Source organism: Sitophilus oryzae, unplaced genomic scaffold, assembly GCF_002938485.1.
Source record: "Sitophilus oryzae breed Bouriz unplaced genomic scaffold, Soryzae_2.0 scaffold_360_pilon_pilon, whole genome shotgun sequence".
In the NCBI taxonomy this organism is placed as follows: domain Eukaryota; kingdom Metazoa; phylum Arthropoda; class Insecta; order Coleoptera; family Curculionidae; genus Sitophilus; species Sitophilus oryzae.
This window is the reverse complement of record NW_022146930.1, coordinates 328,957-354,993: the sequence shown is the minus strand read 5'-3', so window position 1 is coordinate 354,993 and position 26,037 is coordinate 328,957. Positions and strand designations below refer to the sequence as shown.

General features: G+C 31.2%; 2 protein-coding genes across 12 annotated transcripts in view; one reads left to right on the top strand and one right to left on the bottom strand.

Moving 5' to 3' along the window:
* LOC115885083 (dual 3',5'-cyclic-AMP and -GMP phosphodiesterase 11) overlaps positions 1–13,974 on the top strand; it is a 270,581-nt gene extending 256,607 nt beyond the window's left edge. For all 10 annotated transcript variants that reach the window (XM_030903858.1, XM_030903863.1, XM_030903856.1 and 7 more), the window contains 11 exons: positions 2,889–2,986; positions 7,491–7,554; positions 9,068–9,259; positions 9,378–9,521; positions 9,688–9,774; positions 9,919–10,086; positions 10,607–10,716; positions 10,782–10,970; positions 11,065–11,278; positions 11,340–11,423; positions 13,038–13,974. In XM_030903858.1, the coding sequence (XP_030759718.1) occupies positions 2,889–2,986; positions 7,491–7,554; positions 9,068–9,259; positions 9,378–9,521; positions 9,688–9,774; positions 9,919–10,086; positions 10,607–10,716; positions 10,782–10,970; positions 11,065–11,278; positions 11,340–11,423; positions 13,038–13,262 (1,575 nt within the window). In that variant the 3' untranslated portion in view covers positions 13,263–13,974. The remainder of the gene's footprint in view (positions 1–2,888; positions 2,987–7,490; positions 7,555–9,067; positions 9,260–9,377; positions 9,522–9,687; positions 9,775–9,918; positions 10,087–10,606; positions 10,717–10,781; positions 10,971–11,064; positions 11,279–11,339; positions 11,424–13,037) is intronic.
* Positions 13,975–16,894: 2,920 nt separating this feature from the next.
* On the bottom strand, positions 16,895–19,284 carry LOC115885082 (protein N-terminal asparagine amidohydrolase-like). 2 transcript variants are annotated; one of them, XM_030903855.1, is made up of 5 exons: positions 18,906–19,284; positions 18,704–18,847; positions 18,515–18,647; positions 18,148–18,456; positions 16,895–18,091 (listed from the first exon to the last, which is right to left on the bottom strand). In XM_030903855.1, exons 2-5 carry the CDS (start codon positions 18,821–18,823, stop codon positions 17,721–17,723), a joined length of 933 nt encoding a protein of 310 aa, XP_030759715.1. In that variant the 5' UTR covers positions 18,824–18,847; positions 18,906–19,284; the 3' UTR covers positions 16,895–17,720. The 2 variants fall into 2 exon arrangements, with proteins under 2 accessions (XP_030759715.1, XP_030759714.1); XM_030903854.1 differs by having other exon boundaries at positions 18,704–18,833; positions 18,906–19,283.
* Between the last annotated feature and the right edge of the window lie 6,753 nt (positions 19,285–26,037).

The following is a 26,037-nucleotide window of genomic DNA, read 5'->3' as shown; positions in this document are numbered from 1 at the left end:
CATACCAAGGGTGTATTCCGTTGCTTACCTTGGTTATGGTTTTATGTTCCGTTTCTATCGGTTTCCTGAAAGTTTTCAGTTATAACTGTCACCAAACTAACCAGCGCGAGAAGGCTGGTTTCTCTGGTTTTGTTTGTCAATCAATGTCATATCTATGACAGAAATCAAGCAAATATTGGAAGTTGGAGTGAAATTCTCATTTAATTTCTAAAATTTGTAATAATATTTTGTATTTACATCCAAAAGCAATGGAGGTAGGCAGTAAAGGTAAATAAATTTCGTTAACTAAATAGAATGAATGACTTTTTAGGACCATTTAAACTTATCATGCAGCCATTGTTTCTTAAAGTCAGGAACATTTAAAGAAAACATGAAAAACAAGACAACAAGTAATCGTGAATGTTATGTAAGCTATAAAAATATAAATATTGATTAGATTTGTTTATTTATTATTCATCTGTTTTAATATTGGACCTGCAAATCTTTACTTGAGCTGTCTAACGAGTTTAACAGTTTATTAATAAAGTACTTTTCAAAATTAAACTCCATTGAAAAGAAGAAGCAAACGTAAAAGCAGATAATAGGTACATTAAAAATGCATAAAAGATAAATTTTATAATAGAGGTATTGAAATTTAGAAAACGTCAAGATTTGACGTTTCCAATATTTTACCAAACCGTTCTGTATCAAACCGATGTTTTTTAGAAACCGCTCTTTACCGTAGTTTACCGGTCTGGTTCGCCTGGTTTTGCAACGGAATACAGCCCAAATCTCGTTCCTTTACCTGAAAAAATAAAAAGATAAAGGGGTGAGCCACTTATGAAAAACACCCGGTATGATGTTTTAAAGAATCTTCAATGTTTGTTGTTAATAAAATCTACGAAAAACCACGGAACTACCACGAATTTCCAATCTGTTTTACCAACAGACGACCGCTTGTTCCGTTTAAACATCAATTTCCGAAAATTCACTCTTGTCTCCATTAATTTCCCGTTGGAAACCGCAATCTGTCAATCTGGCACGTGCACACCGAACCGCTCACAGAATTGTTTAAGTTATTTAGCAGTTCCGTCACGAGAATAAATAAGGCTCATTTTAAAACAATCAATTATGTACTCGTTTTATTTTATTTTATTTTTTATTTTGGCGTTTTCAATACCTATGCTCAAGCATGATATACACTATGATCTACATAGTTTTACATTTTTTGGATTCTGTATAGTTTATCTGAAGTTAGCTGGAATAGATTGGGTCTCAATAATAATCAATTAGAGTTATATCTCGTAGTTTTTCTTACTTAATTTAAAGTCGATGGTTATGCTTAATTTCTGTGGGAAACAAAATTTTAGTCAGTTACTGTTACTTGACAGGTTGAAAAATGTTGTTATAACAATGACTAAAGAATCCAAGGACAAATAACACCCGAGAGCAAATTGTGACGATGTCACCAAACAGTGCCGTGGCACCTACTTTTCTTAACCTAGCTGTTTGAACAGATATTTATATTTTTTGATAAATGTTTTGACTACGCCTATGGTGTATACGGTAGTATCATACTATTTAATTGCGAAAAAAATGTTAACAAAAGCTACAAAACTAGTATCGACTTATAGCACACATCAAGTATATATAATATCAGAAAAATAATTATCGAAATCAATAAGAAAACTAAGAAAACGCTAAAAAGGTGGAGCGGACTGTTTATTTACCTATGAAACGTAACGCCTGGCTCCCTCTTATCGCTGCTGCTTTTATATTTGGAAGCTGAACAACTAATCACCATTGTAATAAAGTTTATACAAAGTTCACTACACACAAACTATTAAAAATCGCTAAAATTGTCGCTGGTGAACAGATGATGACTCATTGTTTGCCATCAAAAGAATGGCGTCTAAGGTCACGAATTCTGCTGCAGCCCGTATATGGGCGTTACATGTCCTTATATTCTTTAGTCATTGTGTTATAAGATTTAGATTGAAAAAATTATAAATTTAGATTGGAAAGCCCGTCAAAATATATAATTGTTTTGGGTCGCGACTGTTGTACGCGATCTGGCGCTACTATAACTGTTGCTAAGAACAACCGCAAACAATAAAAGAAATAATAAAAAAAAATAAAAAAATAAAAAAAAAAAAAAATATAAAAAATAAAAAAAAATAAATAATAAAAGAAATAATTTTCTTTTGTCAAATCTTGTGAGAATCTTCAAAAATTATAAAATCTTTCAAAATTTCAACCGCTCTCATTGAAAAAATACCGAAAAGTGTTTAAAGCGTCTATTCTAAGCGTCTAGTTATTGCTATCTTGTTAGTTTAATTTAAATTTTACTTACTCAAACCCGTGATAAATGTGAAAAAGTGGCATTAAAAACTAAAAAACTGTGTTGTGAACTGTGAACTGCAAATACCATCGTGGATCGTGGCATAACGTCGGTTTCCAATGTTTCATAGGTATTTTACATGCATGTCCTGATATAAAATAAAGTTTCTTGTATGCAACACACTGTATTTTATTTATAAAATTAAAAAAAATAATAATAAATTTGAGATTGAACCGATCCGAAATTATCAAAAGCCTTGGGTCGCGACCGTTGCAAGAATAGCGCCAAATAGCGTTTACATTGTCCTTATGGGCACTTTCAAATCTAAACTTGTTTCATTTATCTATTGTTATAAGCACTGATTGTTGCGCTAAAAGTGATTGCTTGAAGTAAGCACTGTTTTTTTATTAATATATTAACTTTAGTAGAACAAAAATGTTAAAGGGACAAAAAGTGCCAACAATTCAAAAGTCAAAATTAATATTAGTTAAAAATTGTCGAATTCTTGAATAACAATTCTATTTTTTTTCTCAACTTTTTGATTACTAATGATTTCTTTGCTTTTCAGATATTGCTAATGCATCCAGGTTCTAAAATCAGCTTTTCCAGGGTGTTCGACTTTGAAGCTAATGATCTCAATGGTGAAGACGGCGAATCTCGAACAAGGTACCTATTTATTTTTTGCCTGTATAATTCTTAAGCCCCAACCACACATAACGTCAATCTTGTCAGTTTTGGGTGTTATTTAAAACCCTAGATCATATACCGGGTGTTGCATCGTCGGACGGGACATAGGAAATCCCATGTAAATTTTAATGGGGTCAATTATTGGCTTCCCTAATTATTTTAGAGAATAATTCTATTTTAGTTTATTGAAGAGCACTAAAACCCACATTCAAAAGAATAACTTTAGATATTTTTGATTAGCTCGTTTACGAGTTATCGCTGATTTCTTTTTAAATATTTCTCCTTTCATATGGCCCTGTATTTACTTATGAGCACCAGTCAAGGTAAAAGATAACTGACAAATGAAGTTGTCATTTCAGAAATTTATCTATTTAGTGCTTTATTATTATTATTATTAAAAATTCATACCTATATCGAAAATGCCATGAATTACACTACCGAAGAAAAAGTATTGATGATTAAATGGTATTATCAAGGAAATAGTTATCAAAAGGTGTCGGACATGTTTGCTGCTCTCTATCTGAATAGAGCGATACCTAGAAAATCTACAATCGCAAGGAATATAGAGATTTGAGTCCAAAGGTATCCTAATAAATAACTGCATATGTGAAGCAAGGCAGGTACAAAGACAAGATGCAAGAAATGATACCGACTTGGAAGTTTTATTGTGCGTGGAAGAGAACGATGGAAAGATCAGCACAAGGAATCTTGAGGATGAAATAGGAATAGATCACACTACAGCGTTTCGAATTTTGAAACGACATAAATACTATTCCTTCAAATATGAAAAGCACCAAGAGCTACGAGATGGGGACGAAATACGGCGGCAGGCGTTTTGTTTTGATATGATGGAAAGAGCAAACACGGATAGGAAATTTTTAAATAACATATGTTTTACTGACAAATGCACGTTTACCTTAAATAATGAACCCAATGTTCAAAATTATCTATATTGGAACAAAGAAAACCAACACAGGTTTGTCGAAACAAGGACGCAATATCCACAGAAAGTAAATGTTTGGGCAGGGATATTCGGACACAATATTATCGGGCCATTATTTCTTACGCGAAATTTAAAAGCAGAATATTATTTGGAACTACTCGAAAATCATATTTTACCTGCTTTACATGATGCCGCTAGGGAAAATCAGGAAGTTAGGTACCAAATGGATGGCTGCCCGGCACATAGTACACTGGCTGTTCGGGAATATTTAGATAATAGTTTTAACGGAAACGTTATTGGCCTAAATCATACAGTAAATTGGCCAGCAAGGTCTCCTGATATTTCTCCAAATGATTTCTTTCTCTGGGGCCATTTAAAAAACAGGATATACAAGGATAAAAAAATACCCAAATCTAGACGAGTTAAAAAATGCTATTTCTGCCGATTGCAACAGAATTTCAGTTTACCAACTAGCGAATGTAAGAAGAGAGTTTTATGATCGCCTGGGTTATTGTCTAGCAGTCGATGGAGGAATATTTGAACATCTTCTTAAATCCTAAAGTTCTAACAATTTAATAGTACCTAAATTAATAAGTTATTGAATATTGTAATAATACTATAATTAACCTTGTAATTGATTACTTTATTTTACTTTAATTCATATCAATTTGTATTTATAAATACATCTTTAAGATTTCCGGTGTAGGAATGAGTTTTCAATAATAATAAAGCACTAAATAGGTAAATTTCTGAAACGACAACTTCATTTGACAGTTATCTTTTACCTTCACCAGTCAAGGTAAGTAAATACAGGGCCATAAGAAAGGAGAAATATTTAAAAAGAAATCGGCGATAACTCGTAAACGAGCTAATCAAATATATCTAAAGTTATTCTTTTGAATGTGGGTTTTAGTGCTATTCAATAAACTTAAATAGAATTAGTCTCTAAAATAATTAGGGAAGCCAATAATTGACCCCATTAAAATTTACATGGGATTTCCTATGTCCCGCTCGACAATGCAACACTCGTATAATATGATCTAGGGGTATTACTGATAGGTTAAAAGTTATGTGTAGAATGAGCAATAGTCCATAAAAACAATGAACAAAAGTAAACAACAATTATATGGTTTTACAACCGTTCTTTTTGGGACAGTAATGTTTTAATTTTGCACGTGTGCGATTTTGTTTATTTATCTCTATAAGTGTAGTAGACGATTTTTTTAATAGACATATAGTCAACTATGTCGGCCAATTTAAAATTGGCGAACAAAACAAAATAGTTAATCTTGCACTATGAAAGACTTGCATTTCAATCGCAGTCAACACCTGTTGTGGGTCACGTAAGTTTAATAACATGGCTTATTGGCTGTCAACAACATACGGATCAATTTGAGTTTGGTAAACATAAATATGAAATATCAAGGTTTTTAGGACTTATACTTGACTTGAACAATGATTATATGGACGATACTTTTACTTTTTTTTATATATTTATATCAAACTTTTTTTTGCGCTCATCATATTATTTTATTATTCTAGTAAATGTCTTTTTATTTTATAAACATTTCACTCATACTGTAAAATAATACTGTACCCGGTGTCCCACTAAGAATATCTCTCGACTGTATCTCGGAAAGTATTAGCCACAGGGCTTACGGAAAAAAATATTTATAACTTCTATGCTATGAGAAATTGCTGGAAATTATTTTCAAGTTTATAAAACGGCCGCTAGGTGGTGCAACTGCTATGGAAAATAAGAAAATAGATTTTTTACAGAATTTTGCCTAGATAATGGGTACTATAAATAATAGCTTCATAATCTTCAGTAAATTTTGGATTTTTTTTTAGAACAATATTCCCATATCTGCTAAAATAAAGTGGTGGGGGAAGGTTAGATCTATCTTTATTTAAATGTTAATAACTCCGGACTGGATAATCAGAATCCAACAAACGAGGGCTCGTTTAAAAGAGCGTTTCTTACTCTATATTATACCATAATAATAATAACAATAAGGTTTTGAACGTAGACGCTAGGGGACGCTTTCTTACAATTTAACAAACATGGCGCGTTTTTTCAAAAAAATTAAATACGATATATGTATGTGCCATTTTAGCTGGTAGTAAAGAGTAGTAAAAGCTTAAAAAGTCAGCGAAAACCGCATCTTGATATTTTCTTTCAAACCGAAGATATTAGCAAAATTATAATACCAAAAAATAAGCCCTTAATTACCTTATTTTTACAATACAGTATCAGTAGCCCTCTTGATTATGCCCATTCTAACAAAAAAAAATAAGATAGAAACAGTTAGTTTATTTTAAAATCGACGAAATACCAGAATACCATAATACCAGATGTATTAATATCTAATAATTAAGATATTAATAATAGTGAACAAGAAACGATGATTCAGTGAAGTCATTGTAGGCTTTGGAAAAAAGTTGCTTTTGACGTAATAGTATAAACGTCAAATTGTTATTAGATCAACAATTTGTTAGCAGCGTTTTTTATCTTTTAAATGCTTTTTCAAAATGCCTTTATTATTTAAAGTACTGTTGGCATTTTGAAAAAGCAATCAAAAGATAAAAAACGCTGCTAACAAATTGTTGATCTAATAACAATTTGACGTTTATACTATTACGTCAAAAGCAACTTTTTTCCAAAGCCTATCATGACTTCACTGAATCATCGTTTCTTGTTCACTGTTATTATTATTAATATCTTAATTATTAGATATTAATACATCTGATATTATGATATTCTGGTATATCGTCGATTTTAAGATAAACTAACTGTTTCATCTTATTTTTAGACTAGAATGGGCATAATCAAGAGGGCTACTGATACCGTATGGTAAAAGTAAGGCAATTACGGGCTTATTTTTGGTATTTATTGTAATTTTGCTAATATCTTCGGTTTAAAAGAAGATATCAAGATGCGGTTTTCGCTGACTTTTTAAACTTTTACTACTCTTTACTATCAGCTAAAATTACATATATTATTGCATTTAATTTTTTTGAAAAAACCCGCAATGTTTGTTAAATTGTAAGACAACGCCCCCTAGCGTCTACGTTCAAAAGCTTATTATTATTGTTTATATTGTACAATATAGAGTAAGAAACGCTCTTTTAAACGAGCCCTCGCTTGTTGGATTCCGATCATCCAGTCCAGAGTTATTAATATTCAAATAAAAACAGATCTAACCTTCCCCCACCACTTTATTTTGGTAGATAGGAGAAAATGGCTCTAACAAAAAATATTCAAAATTTACTGAAGATTATAAAGCTATTACTTATAGTACACCTTATCTAGGCAAAATTGTGTAAAAACTCCATTTTCGTATTTTTTGTTGCAGTTGCGCCCCCTAGCGGTAGTTTTAAAAACTTGAAAATAATTTCCAGCAATTTCCCATAGCCTCTTTAGTTATAAATATTTTTTTCCGCAGTCGCTAGGGCTAATACTTTCCGAGATACAGCCGAGAGCTATTCTTAGTGGGACACCCTGTACATGTAACTGACAATTTTTGTTTATTATTTCAGTCCATTTGAAAGTAGGTTTCCTATCAATATTGGAATCACAGGACATGTAGCCACAACAGGAGAGGTAAGAAAACTTTATAACTTATAAACTTAATTTATAATCAAATATTTGTTCAACAACACTAAGTACATGATTCTTACTTTTATTACTCTTGAACATTTTTAAATAAATATAACTGCACATATCATGGAATATTATATCTACTTGACTTTTGAGCTAACCCTGAATAGAACTTGGCAGGTAAAATTTAAAAAAAATGCGAAATATTTGATTATACATACAGATCATACATAATATTTCACTCAACGATGTTATGTTATTGTTATTTATTGGTCTTAATACAACATAACTAAAGAAAATGAGTAAACAGACATTAAGATAACATAGTTTAAATTAATCAGATGGTGGAAGATTTTGGCAAGCTGTTTTACATGTCATATTGTCTTTTTATCGATATATCTCTATTGTTATGTTATTTGGAATGCTAAGAACTTCTTGATAACGAAAAAATTGAGCTCTGCCTGTTTTGCATTAAGATCTGTTTCTAAGGAGCTTAACTTATCAGTGGCTAGAACTGTTTATTATGCACTTTTTGAGTCGCACCTCAGATATGCCCTTCCATTCTGGGGTACGTGTTGTGCCACTCAATTTGACCGCATTTTCAAGCTCCAGAAGAGAGCTGTTCGATATTCACTGGGACTAAACAGCAGAACTCATTGCCAGGACTTTTTTAAAAAATTAAAAATATTGACTCTTCTTCCTTATTTATATTTGAATCCGTTTGCCTAATACGTAAGCATGTATCAGCTTCTCAAAAAAGACCATCTCACACTTCTCCACTCAGGAACGCGGAGCAAGATCTTTATCTACCTACCCCACGCTCAGAGTTAGTTAAAAGTTCAATATTATACAACTCGAAAAAAATGCACAATCACCTACCATTTGAAATCAAATCCATAACTTTTCATCATTTTCTTCAGTTCGTAAAGCATTCAAATCTTATTTACTAGACAAGGCTTTCTACGCCGCAAATGACTTATATTTTGATAATCGAATTTGATCTTGTATATAAACACTGGTCTAATATTTCTATTACTATATTTACTATAAACTTACTAAATATTTTTGAATCTTATTTTTATTTTTTTATTCTTTGACATTGTAAACATTTATAAATGTTTATTTTAAACAATAAGACTGAAAATGTAATTTGTATACTTGTTTTGTATTCTCTTTTGTTTGTTTGTTTGTTTACTTTACCTTTGTCTACAAATTGTAACATTTTTTAACAATAAAGGCATTTATTTATTTAGGTAAAGCATGTCTAAATCAGGAAAAATTTTGACAGACGTAATCCAAAAAATGACAGAAAATACAATTTACCTAAAAATTCACGAAAAAAAAACTATACAAAAAAAATATTTTTCAAATAATAATTATGTTTAAAACTCTACCAACTTCCACAATTGACAGCTTACCTCATGTACGCTTATAGCTTATTTGTAATAATTCTTGTTAATTTAATTGGCTTTTGTTTATTTAATTTTTATATATAATCAATTACTTATTTCTCTAGACTGTCAACATTGCACAAGCTGACGAAGATCCAAGATTCGACCATACAGTTGATGATGGAACTGGTTTCAAGCACAAAACCATCCTTTGTATGGCCATCAAGAACTCTTCAGGGGATATCATAGGCGTCATACAACTGATCAACAAGTTTAATGATTTGCCTTTTACGAAAAATGATGAAAACTTTGTTGAAGTAAGCTTTATTAAAATAAAAGTCATACATACGAAAGTTCTTAAAAATATGCAGAAATTAATATATTAGTATGATATTAATAATAATATATCTATTAAGAAATGTTGTTTTCTTACAGGCCTTTGCAATTTTCTGCGGTATGGGCATCCACAACACGCACATGTTCGAAAAAGCAATGGTGGCAATAGCCAAGCAAAACGTCACTTTGGAAGTATTATCTTACCACGCCACTGCCAGTTTGGAAGACGCGCAAAAATTGAGGGTAAGACACAAATTCACTAATCTATTTTTATACAGGGCGTCCCATTAATAAGTGCCAGTATTTTGAAAGTTTGTAGATTTGTAGTCATTATTACCAGATTTTTAAGTACAGATATTATCCTAAGAAACTTTAAAAATTATAAAAGATTTTTTCTGATTGTTTTCAGGCTCTAAGAGTCTCATCAGCTGCAAATTATGGGCTGTATAATTTCGATTTTGATGACATCAACATGGATGACGACGAAACTCTTACTGTGAGTACGATCTTATTAAATCTTACACCTAAACATTCCTATCTTTCAGATGTTTGTAAAACAATAAAGAAAGTGTTATAAATAATTAATTTAAAAATTCCGTGATAGACAATTTTAAAATTTTGACCTTTTTTTCTTTTCCAGGCCTGTATTAGAATGTTCTTGGATCTTGATCTTGTAGAACACTTTCATATTGACTATGAGGTGTTATGTCGATGGTTGTGCTCAGTAAAGAAGAACTACAGGAACGTCACTTATCACAACTGGAGGCATGCCTTCAACGTGGCTCAAATGATGTTCGCAATTGTCACCGTAAGTATTTGTTTATATTATATAATAATATATTTCTATCATTATATACCATTCTGGACATTTTATCTGCGTGGTCTGTATTTTAATGCATGCGACAGAGATAAATATAAACGACCGGTTGACAGACAGAGAGACAAAATAAAAAGCGGCATACAGTGTTGCCAGTTTTTTACATATTAGGAAAATTTGTGTAGAAAAAATATACTAAGCTAAATATAACCTATTACAGCTGTAGTAAAATGAGTAACTAATTGTGAAAAATAAAAGTCCAACCCTAGATGCAACATTTTTTGTAAACGCCTACTTGTGCAGTTTGTAATTTTGATGCAAAACCCGGCAATACCGCATGAAAGAAAAGAAATGTATCAACCCAACTTTTATCTCTTTTTAATACATTTGATTTTTCATTAAGTTGTCTACATCACTGTCTTACAGGTTAAAATCCAGACCACCCTTTTACGATGTCCAGATCGGTATATATTTTATTACAATAATTTATATATTTATATATCTGTTACAGTCAACACAATGGTGGAAGATTTTTGGTGAAATCGAATGTCTGGCATTGTTAATAGGTTGCCTATGTCACGATTTGGATCACAGAGGCACGAATAATTCATTTCAAATTAAGTAAGTTAATTTTTTTTCAAAAACCTTCTAACCTAATTATTTAACTATATTTTTTATTATTTCAGAGCATCATCACCATTAGCTCAATTATATTCAACTTCAACGATGGAGCATCATCACTTTGATCAATGCATTATGATCCTAAATTCACCCGGAAATCAACTTTTGGCTAATATTTCTCCAGAAGAGTATTCCAGGGTGATTAAAGTTTTGGAAGAGGCTATATTGTCTACAGATTTGGCTGTGTATTTTAGGTAAATAATTTTTATCCACCAAATATACAGTACTAGATGTCTGTACAAGGTTTAAAATCGAGAAAACTAATTTTAAATTTGTTTCCTCCCCTAGAAAACGTGGTGCATTTTTCAACGTCATCAGAGACGGTCCTTGTTGGGCCGTGGAAGAACACAGAGAACTACTCAGGGCCATGTTAATGACTGTCTGTGATTTGGCAGCCATCACCAAACCTTGGGACATTGAAAAGCGAGTGGCTGAACTTGTATCTTCCGAGTTCTTTGAACAAGGCGACATAGAAAGGGAAAAACTCAACATTACGCCAATTGTAAGTGTTCTGTTTGCTAAAAAGGAGAATATTTTTTTTGACTTCGTTTTTTTTGTTTCAGGACATAATGAATAGAGAAAAAGAAGATCAACTACCTCTAATGCAAGTGGGCTTTATTGACTCCATATGCCTTCCTATTTATGAGGTAAATATTAGTGTGCATATGATGTATTTTTAGTAGAAAAAAGATAATTAGGTACACCACCCAAGTAGCATTTTCACGACTTGCGACCACATGTTTACTAAACACAACTTTGGATTAATTACAAAAAACAATTAGCTCCTTACCTTGGGTATTAAAATAAATGTAAACGTTGTTGTAACGTTGTGCCGATGTTGAACTAGTAGTACAACAAAGTAAAAGCTTCTGCGACGTCGAATAAACGTTGTCTTGTAATCTTTTTTGCTTAAGTGATCTTTAGGTGATTCGGACAACGTAGTTACAATGTTGGGCAATAAAGAGTTTTCCGACGTCACTACCTATTCCAACGTTGCGCAAACGTCGTCTGTTTTACTAATTCCAACGTTGTTTAGATTTCCTTATTCTTACGTTGGTAGGACGTCGAGCCACTACCTTTTTGCAACTGTATTGAACCATAACCTTAAATCTTAAATTTTCACTTCATTGTTCTGTTGAGTCAGACAGTTCAGTGCTGTTTTTGTTTTTATAAAAATAAACTTAATTAAAATGGGACGTAAGAAAGGCACATATAAAACTAAATTTAAATATACATTGACATATTACTGATACTTTATCCACTCCCTCGTTTATTTAGAATATAGAGGGCGGCACAAGCTAGACTCTAGGATGACTAAATTAGGCAATCTTGCGACTAGTATACTACCTGTTAAGGCTGAACTGCGACTTTATTAGTCCAGTATACGACTACTCGAACTACTCCATCTTAATCTCCAAAACAACAAAGTGGAAGCCGCCATGTTGTTGAATAAGAAAATGTTTCGTTCCTAAAATAGCAATTCCTGCTTTTTGAATACATTAACTTGAAATATTTGACCCTAAACAACACGCGGAAACAATTTTTTTTTCGACTGCGAATAAATTATTCTCATTTTACTAAAAAAAATGTCAAGAAACTTTTTAAAACTTCTTTAATTTTAAGGCCCATTAGTATTTTTCAAAGCAGAAACAATACATTTATCAATAAAGTTGTTTGCGTTTAAATTTTTTGCCTTGGGTAACGAGACAGAGTTTGTTAAAGTGTTTCAATAATTATGATCTTCAAACATCCTCCACACTTAAATACTTTTGTTTTGTTTTCCTTTACTGCCATCCGGCAAACTAAATGATAAAAATAATATTTTTACTGTAAATATCCCAATTTAGGATAAAACGCGACTTAGACGCCATATTATTATGGCTTTGTATTTCTGTGAATTAGGATTTTAAACAACGTTGCAGTCTGTGCTAAATTAGGCTGCTCGCCAACGTAGGTATCCAACGTCGTTTCGATCCAAAAATTATTCTCCAAACTAGTGCAGACTAGGGTTGGCACGAGGTTGTACCGACGTTGCGCCCCGACGCGACGTTTGGTCGCGTGACACAACGTTGTCCCGACGTCGAACTTGGCCCGGCATAGCCAATAAGTGATTGATACTGATTCTAAAACATATATTCTTCGAAAAATTGACATTAAATTTTAGTTTAGGCTTTTCTTATCTCCTTAAAAATTAAATACAGTGTTTTGTTAATTTTTACTTCTTTTGATTGTATTGTTCTAACTTATTTTATTATTTTCAGGGTTTCGCGAAGCTTTCCGACAAACTGGAACCCTTGGTTGAGGGTGTCAGGCAAAACAGGGTTAAATGGATGGAGATCGCAGCAGCGAACAGTTTGGTGACCCCAGAAAACTCCGAAGTAAGAGATGACAATGACAACGTCTCGAAACCTACGACGCCCGAGTCAAAAAACGGCAACGTCGCATCTATGGAGAACTGTAACAATTGCTCTTCGATTTCCGATTAGTAAATTTAATGGTGAATATTCGCACATAAGCATTAAATTGTGTTAATAAAGAAATATAGGAAATTTATACAGTGGATCAAAAGAATATTGGCAGCATATAGAAGAAAAAATGTTTGAGCTGTAGAAGTTTGTTATACATTTTAATTGAAAGGTAATTTCTATATTTGTATACGTTTTCCATCAAAATGAAAATTTAATTTTTTATATGAGGCCAATTTAGAAACAAATGTTGAATTTGTACATTAATAAAATGTATAAAAATATTTGGATTTATAATTCTATAAACACTTATTTTTTCATCATATCTTTCTAAAAAAAATAACTTGAATATTGAAAATTATTATTGTTATACGAATTATTGCATGGGCACAATACAAATATCCTTATTTTTTAAATTATTACCCTTTTATTACCTTTAAATCTTGTATATATAACTTATATAAACATTGACCGAAAGCATTATTTATTATAAAGAGTATTTTTAGAAGGAGAAATTTTAATAAAATTAAATAATAATAATTGTATGGTTATATTGTCAAAGTAAATTTAATAAAACAATTGTTAGAATTCCTGTTCCTATAAAAAAATTTCGAAATATTGTATTTTAAGGGAAATAAATATACAGGGTTTTCACACGTTTTTAGCCAATAGTTATTCTAACTAAGTTTCAAATATTTTGTTTAAAAAATAATGCAAACAACTTGTTTTAAACTGTTTTAAACAAATAAAAATAAGAATATACAATAAAAATAAGAATATTATAAAAATAAAATATAGCTATTGGCTAAGATATGTGTAAACACTCTGTACATAGTCATATATTTGGGCAATTAATAAACGTTAATTTATAATCAAAATTACTAGTAATGGACCTAAAATTCAAAAAAATAAATAATTTTTGACTACGCTTATATAGATAAGGATTTCAGATGAAAAAAATATAAAATATAATTTTAATTTGTTAAAATTGGGTTATATAAAGTGTTTAAATTAAATATAGTTATTGCAAAAATGAGCTGAACACTTCATATAATTCAAAATAAAATAAAAAAGATTGCCTACCAAGCACATCGTAATAAGGAACCAATAATAAAATTATTTTTAGATTGTAGTTATTTATTTCATAAAATCTCATTCATATTATATAAAATAACTTATTTTAAGATAATATTTTTTATATAATTTCTAGCTCTCTTTAGTATCTTTCGTGTGGCATTTGTAAAGTCGCTGCAAGACGTCCACAATGTTTCGGACGCCCTGTATATTGAACAAAGTGTACTTAATTCTTTTAAGTTAGGAAAAGAGGCCAGAGGTTGATAGGCGTCTTTGCAAATGTCTGTTTTCGGTTATACAGAGTGTCTCACTGAAAGAAACTTTCTTATTTGCCTATTTTGACAGTTCATGTTTCTTTATAAAGAAAAGTCTTAACATTTTTTTAACATGTACTTTTGAAGTGTACTTTTTTGCTCGCACAAAAGTATATGTTAAAAAAATGATTTGCGCGGCGCGGCCGGCGTGAACGCACCTTTACAAGTTAATGGTAATGCATGGTACTTTTACTGACACGAGTGACGGTTTTCTGTCATTTTAATTCTAGATAGGCAATATAAATTGTTTTTTTTAACGAGCCACTCTGTATATATTTAATAAATGTTTTTTTTTGTCTGTTTTTGTGATATTTCCTTAAATCTGTCGAACAGTATTGTTGACAGGTGACCGTATTTCCGTATGGTATTAATCATTTGTTTATATCAAAGTGTATTTTTGTTGTAATGTGTAGTTGACTTTAGTTGATATGTTATTTTTTCAAAGATAGTGTGTATTTATAGGTGACTTTGACTGTGTGAGAATAAGGAACATGATTTGTCTTCTGTATAATTGACTTTTTTTGTAAAACTATATAGCTTATGTACATAGATTGTATTGTAAAAAATGACCACAATAATAAAGTTATTAATATATTTATCAATTTACTCAAAGACTTTTATTTAAAGACCTACTATGTTATTTTATAAAAAAAAATTAAGATATAGTACCGAGAAAATGAAAGATGACGTTTTTTTATTTTAAACAGAAAATACATATTAACTAAAAAGGACAAAAAACTAATGAAAATAATTTAAAACTCTTATTTTAAACTCTGTTTTAAATCATATATAGTGTAGATTGAGAAATTGATGACGAAATTTACCTCCTTGCTCTTAGAATTTTTTGATCGAAATTGAACATTTTCAGATTTTGAATAAAAGTTAGTCAAAATAAATTCGATTAGGTGATTTATTTAAAACTGGACCAACGAGTTAGAAGAGTTAGATTTTTTTGGAAAAACGGCCATAACTTCTAAACTTAAAGAGATATCGAGGAACGGAACTCGGCATTCGATTCGCCTTTCAACCCTCTATAAGGGTGCATAATTAGGGCGCGATCGGAGACAAAAAAAAATTTTCGGCAAAAATGAAGGAAGGTTTAACCCCTTACCTCATTTTTTTCCAAAAAATTTTTTGGTCTCCGATCGCGCCCTTATTTTGCGCCCTTATAGAGGGTTGAAATGCCTATCGAATGCCGAGTTCCGTTCCCCTCTAACCCTTATAGTTTCCGAAATATTAGGGGTTGAATTTTGGAAACGAGGTCGAAGTGCTAGAGATCGCAGAAATATCGTTGATCAATGATTTACTTACGTATGGTACTAAATTTACGCCTTACCTCTTTACTTTTATATGTTCCTGATACGGATCGGTACTTTTTAACCAGGTTTAAAAATTTTTGTGCTAGTTATTTTAAAAATTAAAATTTCTGGGATTTGTTTTAGTACATAAGCGCGACTAGGTAAGTACTTTCTTTTCACATTTATGTGTTCATGATATAAATCAGTGATTTTGGACAAACTTTTTTTTTATTTCAAAAAGGAATAATAAAACAAAATTATTATTACAAAAAGACGTTTTATTTTATTAAAAAATATATATCTAGCATTCAATTTCAGATCTAACATTAAACTCAGTTTAAAATCCAACAAGTAAATATCAACAAGCCAATAGCTATGTATTATAAAATTATATTTTTTTCTTCACTGGCATTTAAATAAAGCTTAAACCTAATAATTTATGTTCTCTATACTAACATAACTTTTTAAACAAATTAACTAATTTACAAAAAAACTTACAAACTAAACATAAGTTTCTAAAAATAAAGCATAAGTAACAAAGCTACATATAAATAACAATTTATGTAGAGTTCTATAAAAATATATATTTAAAATTAATTGCAATGAACAGAAGATAGAAATATCTTAACAAAATAATTTTGAAAATTTAATTTTTTTTGTTGCAGCACCAGTAAAAACACTTTTTTACGAATTAACAATAAGTAGGTAGTGAAAAATTATTACTTAGCCCCTAAATTGTAAAAATATATATATCTTCTCTATGTGTACATATTATGAAATTACTATCTCATATAAACAGGGTGGCCCATTAGTGCGAGGAAGTCCAATATCGCCGAGGTTTACGAAGATTGCAATTAAAAAAATAAATAAAACTTTATATCATTACTTTTTTATGGGATACCCTGTATACAATGGACTATTTTTAGGATATGCACCTTTATAAAACTATGCAACATTTATGTAAAACTTTTTTATAGTTTCGACAACAACGACGATACTGAACTTCCTCGCACTAACGGGACACCCTGTATATTGAAAAAATATACAGGGTGGCCCAAATTATAAACGGGAAACTGCGCCAGTATATTCTGCAGATAAGTAAGTAAAAAAGTTCGTATAAATTTATGTCCTAAAATGCTTTGTTTCGGAGATACAGGGTATTTAAATTTCATTTTTATTTTGATTTTTTGCAAATAATTTCTAAACAAAGATCGATATTTCGATGAATAGTGATGCCTGGAAGTTTTTTGACATGAGAAATTAGATTTTTATGTCATATGACTCTACTTGTAGAGGACGCCACCTACATATTTTTTAACTAGTTTGAAGGGCAACAACTTTTCGCACGTACCTGTATAAAAAAATACACACAACACTTAAAAATATGTAGGTGGCGCCTCCTACAAGTAGGAATTATATTGACAGACATCAAAATAAAATTTCTACTGTCAAAAAACACCTAGATAACAATTTTTTCAACCAAAAATGAAATTTCTACCCACTGTATTTCCGAAACAGAGCTTTCTAGGACATACATTTATACAAACATTTTTATTTATTTTTATCTGTAGAACATGCTGCCAAAGTTTCCCGAATACAATTCGGACCACCCTGTATATTAAAAAAAATCAGTACTTGAATTTTTTTTCTCAACCTCAAAATTAGAAACTCTAATTTTATTACGATCTTCTAAATAAATTTTATCACGAGTATCAGTCACAATAATTCTGAAAATTATTAGACCAGTTTGAAAATATATTTTTTCCAACACAATTTTTTTTTATTTGACCTCATTAAAAAACAGCAGGTGTCCACAGGCCAGTGTGTTCATCTCTTCGAAAAAAGTGTGGACGGTTGTCTCCAAATACTGTAACGGCTGGAAAAGGGTTGTCCCTGATGTACTTCAAAGTTGCCCTCATTTCGTCAACAAAATGTGGAGGCTCCACATCCGGGGATGTTGACAAATGTCTCAAAATAAAATCGTCCGTTTGTCCTAACCACAAATCCACTCCACGCAACGGCTTATAGTTGAATGGACCTATTCTCAGCAAGCCCAGACTGGAATCGTAAATATCCAGCACCTCTGGAAGACCTGTCAAGTTCCTGGCACTCCTCAATACGGATTCTGGTCCTTTATCAGGAAATGTTGCAGGGAAAATTTCACCTGAAATATTACCATAATTAATAAAAAAATTAAAAAAAATTTCCTGTATCACTTACCTGTTTTCACGTTTACTCCAATGCCATAAACAAGAGGCCAAGAAATACCACCTCTAACTGTTGTGTTTAACTGTCCCACACAAGCTAAAGTCAGATCCACTTCAACTGGCTGCTTGTGAAATGAGTTCATTATCTTAAAAAACAATTCTTCCGAATAGTTATTGGCATCACTGTAACCCCCGACTAGTTGCAGCTCAATTCTACCCTCTGGATAACCCAGTGCTAATTCCTGAACCCTCTGGATCATTGAGCATATTGCGTCATCGATTCCTGCACCATCGAAATGAGCTAAGGCTACTGCTCCTGAACCTTTAAAATATTTTTTTTTAAATATTTTTATTTTAAAAGTGTGATAACAGATTTTTACCTGTATGGCGTACGTTGGCAATAATACACGTTGTAGCATCATCTGAGCCTAATATGTTTACGTTTTTATCGTGTGGGGCTGTTGAGGCCATTTCTCTTTGTTGCACATAGAGGAGTCCTACAGGTCCGATAACCTAAATGTAATAATACATATTAAATGACGCAACAACAGCATTATTAATCATCTCACCTTATTAGGAATAGATAGTAATTGTGTTGCAGTCTCTCTGTATACGGGATGTGAATGATACAAAGTTTGAGTATCTTGGGGACATTTTGCCTGAAGCACACCGTTCAAAACCAGCACCATCTCAAAGAATCTGAAAACAAAGTTCTAAAATAATAAAGAGTTTTAATAAGAGAAGCACGTAATGAACTCTGTATATACAAACCTGGGACAACAACAGTGAACCACTTTAACAATTCTTAACAAGCCCTAATTAAAGAAGGTGTCGCTACTTTAATCACTTCATTAGTTCGTGTAATAAAACCAACGTATCCGCTCCGGACTTCGTGCTGTATGAAAATCGGTCCAATTTAACGAAGAACACAAATATTTCTCATCTGTATTCCTTGATAATTTTTTAATCTAACCTGTCAGATTGACAAGGGTCGTAAAAAATTATTTACGAGGATGTCGCGACCTCTCGCCACAACGCACCGAACAACCGCTACAAATTCATCTGGGAGAAAGATATTTTACTCCTTGAATTATAAAAAATACTTGATAAGTTGGACCTTATCTAACCCGGAGTTGTGATAAGAAAGTCTGGATAATGAAATGGATAGCGGTAAACTGATAAAACAAGAACTATTTAGTAGATTATTAAATATCATTAATAAGCAGGCAACCAGACAAAACGCCGATTGTATTAAGAGTTGCGTGTTTATAAAATTTATGTTTTAAGCGGGAAATTTCGAAATAAATATAACATAATATAATATAAATACATTTATTAAATACATAATTATTAACTTTAATACTGTTTGGATGACAACGAAATATACAACTGAGTATTTGTACAAGGGGAACATATAATGTAACAGTTAGAAATAGAAGAACATGAAAGAGTATAATTGAACATTTAACATGAATTTTTTGTTAAACACATATAGAGTCAGCAATTAAAGTTATATGTTAGATAGTAATATACATATAATATGAGCGTAACGACAAAAAAAGGCAACTTTAAAAAAATTATTTAATACATTGACTAAATATCTATATAGTTTGTACTTTGAATTTAAGGATGCATAAAATGGTGGTGAACAAATTCTTATATCCATTTCTATATGTTTAATTAACTATTTAACTTATTTTTTATACAAATTCTTAGTATTAGGACATTTAATGCTTAGAGTAGGTATCTGAAATAAAATTTTTGTACAATATGCACAGAGTTTTTATATCTCTGTAAATATTGAAACATATAGGGCTCAGATTATAAAAAAAACTTATTTCAGATAATCCCTATATTTATATTTGAAGCTGTTCTACCTATATACTCTCATTTTGAGTTAAATCGAATTTACTAATATCTAACTTTTTCGATATTACGATATTACAATAAACAACTATAACTTACGAGTAATTTTTGATGTTTTTCTTTATTATAGACCTTTTATAAGATATTTTTTCTCAGATAAGCAAGTTAGCAATCTTTTGAGTATCTGCAGGGTGACATATAGCATATAGTGTTCCTATATCTAAAATTACAGTTATTATTAATAAAAAACTTTTTATTTTAGATACCGTAATTTTAGATACCATATATAATACTAAATTTAGAGACTTATGAGATATATAATACCATATTAATATTTGTAGATTATAGACAATATTAATATTTCTCGACGTATTCTTGAAGTATTTTTGTTGACACACCGTGTAAATACTCACAAATAATCGTAAAGCTTTTGTTTTAGATTATAAAATTTAAATTTTCTAAGTTGAATTTTGTTTCATTTTTAACTAAAATTGATATACTACAATTAAATACTATAAACCTAATATTTATCTACTCCTATAGTTCCTACCAGTTAAACCTTTAGTCACGTGATTAAGCATGCCCGCACAACGTTGCCGACTTTTACATATTATGTATATTATTTACATTTATTTCTTTTAATGAAAATATTTTATGAAACAAAAATTAAGTAATTACAAATATATAAACAGTTATTATTTAAACCAACAAAACTCACCTCCTGAACGGCAGTTAATGGACATAAAGGACCATTTACTAACGTATTCCCGTCCAAATTTCCTAATAAGGTTGCGAGTTTTTTTGTATTGGATATTTAGCTATCTTCACTTCGCACTAAAAGAGAGGTTATAAAAAAAACAATGTTCGACTGCAAGATCTACTAGTAAAAATTTTTAAGCTTATTATAGTATCACAACAAAATTCATTTAAAACAAAAAATCGTAATACAAAACTAAAGTGTCAAAACGAATGACAATGTCAGAAAATAAATAAATAATGTGTACCCATCGAGAAATTAAAATTCCAGTTAGTCAACACGGCGCTGAATATGTCCATAGTTGGCAACAATGGATTTGTTACTGTAAATGTGTCCGAAATGCGGTAAAACCTAGGATAAGCGCGCTAAACCTAGGATTCACCAAAAAGATGTGGTAAAAACCCGAAAACTATTTATTTTGCTACCATTTTGGACTTTTACCGGACCCAAACAGTAAATCTTAGGATTTACCACACCGCATTGGTAAAAGTACGAATAAGCAAGTGGTAGTAAAAACCAACCAACCCCACCAAATAACCACCTAACCAATGCATTAAAACCCCCAAAATAACCAGGCTAACCAATGCATTAACACCCTCCAAATAACCAGGCTAATTAATTAGTTAATGATTTTGGTAAATCCTAGGTTTAGCGCGCTTATCCTAGGTTTTACCGCATTTAGGACATTTCCAGTAACAAATATAAGACTGATACGTTACAAAAATCGATATCGTGAAACGATAATCGTTAAAATTTCAATGCCAAATTCTCTGAAATGGGACATACATATCGAAGCTTTGTCGAAAAAATTGAGCTCTGCCTGTTTTGCATTAAGGTCTGTTTCGAAGGAGCTTAACTTGTCAGTGGCTAGAACTGTTTATTATGCACTTTTTGAGTCGCACCTCAGATATGCCCTTCCATTCTGGGGTACGTGTTGTGCGACTCAATTTGACAGCATTTTCAAGCTCCAGAAGAGAGCTGTTCGATATTCACTGGGACTAAACAGCAGAACTCATTGCCGGGACTTTTTTAAAGAATTAAAAATATTGACTCTTCCTTCCTTATTTATATTTGAATCCGTTTGCCTAATACGTAAACATGTATCAGCTTCTCAAGAAAGGCCATCTCACACTTATCCACTCAGGAACACTTGAGCAAGATCTTTATCTACCTACCCCACCTCAGAGTTAGTTAAAAGTTCAATATTATACAACTCGAAAAAAATGCACAATCACCTGCCATTTGAAATCAAATCCATAACATCATTTTTTTCATTTCGCAAAGCATTGAACTCTTATTTACTAGACAAGGCTTTCTACACCGTAAATGAATTATATTTTGAAAATCGAATTTGATCTTGTAAACACTGGTCTAATGTTTGCTATTGCTATATTTACTAATGAATGAAATGAATTTATTTAGAGATCATTGATATTTTTCTATAAACTAGCTAAATATTTTTGAATATTATTTTTATTTTTTTGTTCTTTGACATTGTAAACATTTATAAATGTTTATTTTAACAATAAGACTGACAATATTATTTGTATAATGTTTTGTATTATCTTTTGTTTGTTTGTTTGTGTACCTTGTTTTTTTACTTTGTTTGTTAGTTTACCTTTGTCTACAAATTGGAAAATTTTTTGACAATAAAGGCATTTATTTATTTATTTAAACAAAAACAGAGATGTCTTTGTATATCGACATCCTTAACTTGTCGATATTGTTGCTATAAGAAAAATAATTCGTACTTTTACAAATGCGGCATCGTAAATCCTAAGATTTACTGTTTGGGCCCGGTAAAAGTCCGAAATGGAAGCAAAATAAAGAAGTTTTAGAGCTTTTACCACTTGTTTTAGGTAAATCCTAGGTTTAGCGCGCTTATCCTAGGTTTTACCGCATTTCGGACATTTACAGTGACAAATTTGAAAATCCTGCCCTCAATTACGTAAATAAAAGTTTAATTGGCATTGCCTTATATTAATATCCCAAGTAGCATTTTCACGACTTGCGACCACATGTTTACTAAACACAACGTTGGATTAGTTACAAAAAATAGTTAGCTCCCTACCTTGGGTATTAAAATAAATTTAAACGTTTTTATAACGTTGTGCCGACGTTGGACTAGTACTACAGCAAAGTAGAAGCTTCTGCGACGTCGAATAAACGTTGTCTTGTAACCTTTTTTGCTTAAGTGATCTTTAGGTGATTTGGACAACGTAGTTACAACGTTGGATAATATAGAGTTTTCCGACGTCAGTTTCAGGACCTATTCCAACGTTATGCAAACGTCGTCTGTTTTACTAATTCCAACGTTGTTTAGATTTCCTTATTCTTACGTTGGTAGGACGTAGAGTCACTACCTTTTTGCAACTGTATTGAACCATAACCTTAAATCTTAAATTTTCAATTCATTGTTCTGTTCAGTCAGACAGTTCAGTGCTGTTTTTGTTTTTATAAAAAAAAAACTTAATTAAAATGGGACATAAGAAAGGTACATATAAAACTAAATTTAAATATACATCGACATATATTACCGACACTTCCTCGTTTATTTAGATTATAGAGGGCGGCACAAGCTAGACTCTAGAATGACTAAATTAGGCAATCTTGCGACTAGTATACTACCTGTTAAGGCCGAACTGCGACTTTATTAGTCCAGTATGCGACTACTCGAACTACTCCATCTTAATCTCCAAAACAACAAAGTTAAAGCCGCCATGTTGTTAAATAAGAAAATGTTTCGTTCTTAAAATAGCAATTCCTGCTTTTTGAATACATTAACTTGAAATATTTGACCCTAAAAAATACGCGGAAACAATTTTTTCGAATGCGAATAAATTATTCTCATTTTACTAAAAAAAAAATTCAAGAAAATTTTTAAAACTTCTTTAATTTCAAGGCCCATTAGTATTTTTTAAAGTAGAAACAATACATTTATCAATAAAGTTGTTTGCGTTTAACTTTTTACCTTGGGTAACGAGTTACAGAGTCGGTTAAAGTGTTTCAATAATTATGATCTTCAAACATCCTCCACACTTAAATACTTTTGTTTTGTTTTCCTTCACTGCCATCTGACATATGTCTCTAACTAAATTATAAAAATAATATGTTTACTATAATTATCCCAATTTAGGATAAAACGCGACTTAGACACCATATTAGTTTTGTATTTCTGTGAATTAGGATTTTAAACAACGTTGCAGTTTGTACTAAATTAGGCTTCTAGCCAACGTCGGTATTCAACGTCGTTCCGACCCAAAAATTATTCTCCAAACTAGTGCAGACTAGGGTTGGCACGAGGTTGTGCCGACGTTGCGCCCCGACGTTTGGTCGCGTGACACAACGTTGTCCCGACGTCCAAATGCTGCTTGGGATACCTTGTACAAAATCGAACTTATACTCATCCTATACACCACCACTTTATGATTGAGAAGCCTATACAGACTAAAAAGAAATAAAAAATATTAAAAAAAATAAATTAAGTTTAGTACGTTATTCCCTGTAGTAGTTTTGTTTTTAATTTGAATATAACCTTAATAAAAATCTAGATTTTCTCTTGTTATAACTATATACTATATTAGAATAACTTAGATAAGAAAATAATATACACACATCTGCATCTGCCAGAAATTTATATACTTATATATCTTTTTATATATTTTACGTCTATGTATTTATTTATTTGCATATATTGTCGTGTCACCGACTACACATATATTCTATCACATGTACTTATGATTAACATTAACAAAGAGCTTTACTTAACAATTAAGTCATTATAAATTTGACAGTTACGTGATCAACGCTTTTTTTTCAATGATAATTGACTAGATTTTTCTTTGATAACTTGTTGAATATTTACAAACGTTTCACGAGGATATTTTGGTTACTCTTCTCTAGTCAGGCATAGTAAAAATAAAATTCTGAAGCAATATATTCTACCTCTAGTTATAACACTTATATTTTATACTATAGGTATATCAGCACGGTCAGTGATAAGAATAATAATTGCTCTTAACTGTAATATCTTATAGATATTTACTGGCACAAAAAAGTGACTTTGCACATTGCCAAACATCTGGTTAACATATTTTTATTATTTTATATTTTTTATCACTCTAAACTTGCATTCAGAGCAGAGGCGTGCGGTCCATGGAAGGTGGAGAAACGGCGCTTTCAAGGTGCTTCCTTATACCTTGAGACCAAGAACGGTAAACTAATAGGATTGCTCATCCTCATAAGACGTACGTTCGCCTCTTCCCGCGCTTCAGCTGTCAGTTGTGACGTCATTGTAGCCCTTGTCAAAGCATTCGTGGCCTTGTGATGATAGTGTGTATTATTAGTTGCCTATGGTAAACTTATAAAAATAATAGCTGAGAAATTGTGAGTTAATTATTTTGTCAATTTTAAATGTGAAAAAGGTGTCTGTAAAGTTTTTAGAGCTATAGAGTGTATAAATACGTTCATTTTGTGTTGTGGATTGTGACAAAGTGCATACTAAGTGCCCACGATTTTGTTTATTAATTATTTTAAAGCAAAATATGGAAGTACTCTAAAAAGAATGCTTGCAAAAGGTGATGCTGGGAACTGCTGTTCTTAAAATGCATTATCCGGAATATTTAATAGGATTTATACAGTTAATTTTCTATACTGCATACATATAAGGTGTTTAAATAAATAAACTAAATAATGAACGTTTTGCATTCGGTAACCAATAATGCACGTGTGTGTATTATTGGTTGTCGGATAAGGACTAATAACCATGACAAGGGCTACAATGACGTCACAAAGCGAGTAGTTTTCGCATGCACCTGGCGGACACTTTTGGCTGAATGAGCAGTCCTATTAGGTTAACTGTTCTTGCCTTGAGACAGAAGAGTTTAGGTAGTGGATTATATTTTTTGACTTTTTTTATCACCTTATCTACCCTTCTAAAAAATTTACCGCACGTCACTGATTCAGAACAAAAATTGTGCAATTTAGAGTGACAAATAATACACAGGCAATCTGCTGGCAAATAAAATAAAATTTTAACTAAAAATTAAAAATAAACGAAAAATATAAAAAAAAATGTTTTCAAATTTAAACATTTAATTGCAAAAAAGCAAATTTAATAAAAAATAAAGAAAATCTATTTAAAATAAACTATTAATTTTTTATACCAGTGAATCAGTGAATGTATAATACAAAAATACTATTTCTAATTATCTTGATTATGAATTCTTACAAGACTTCTTGAAAGAGATGTGTAAATGATAAATTATTCAAGTATATAAC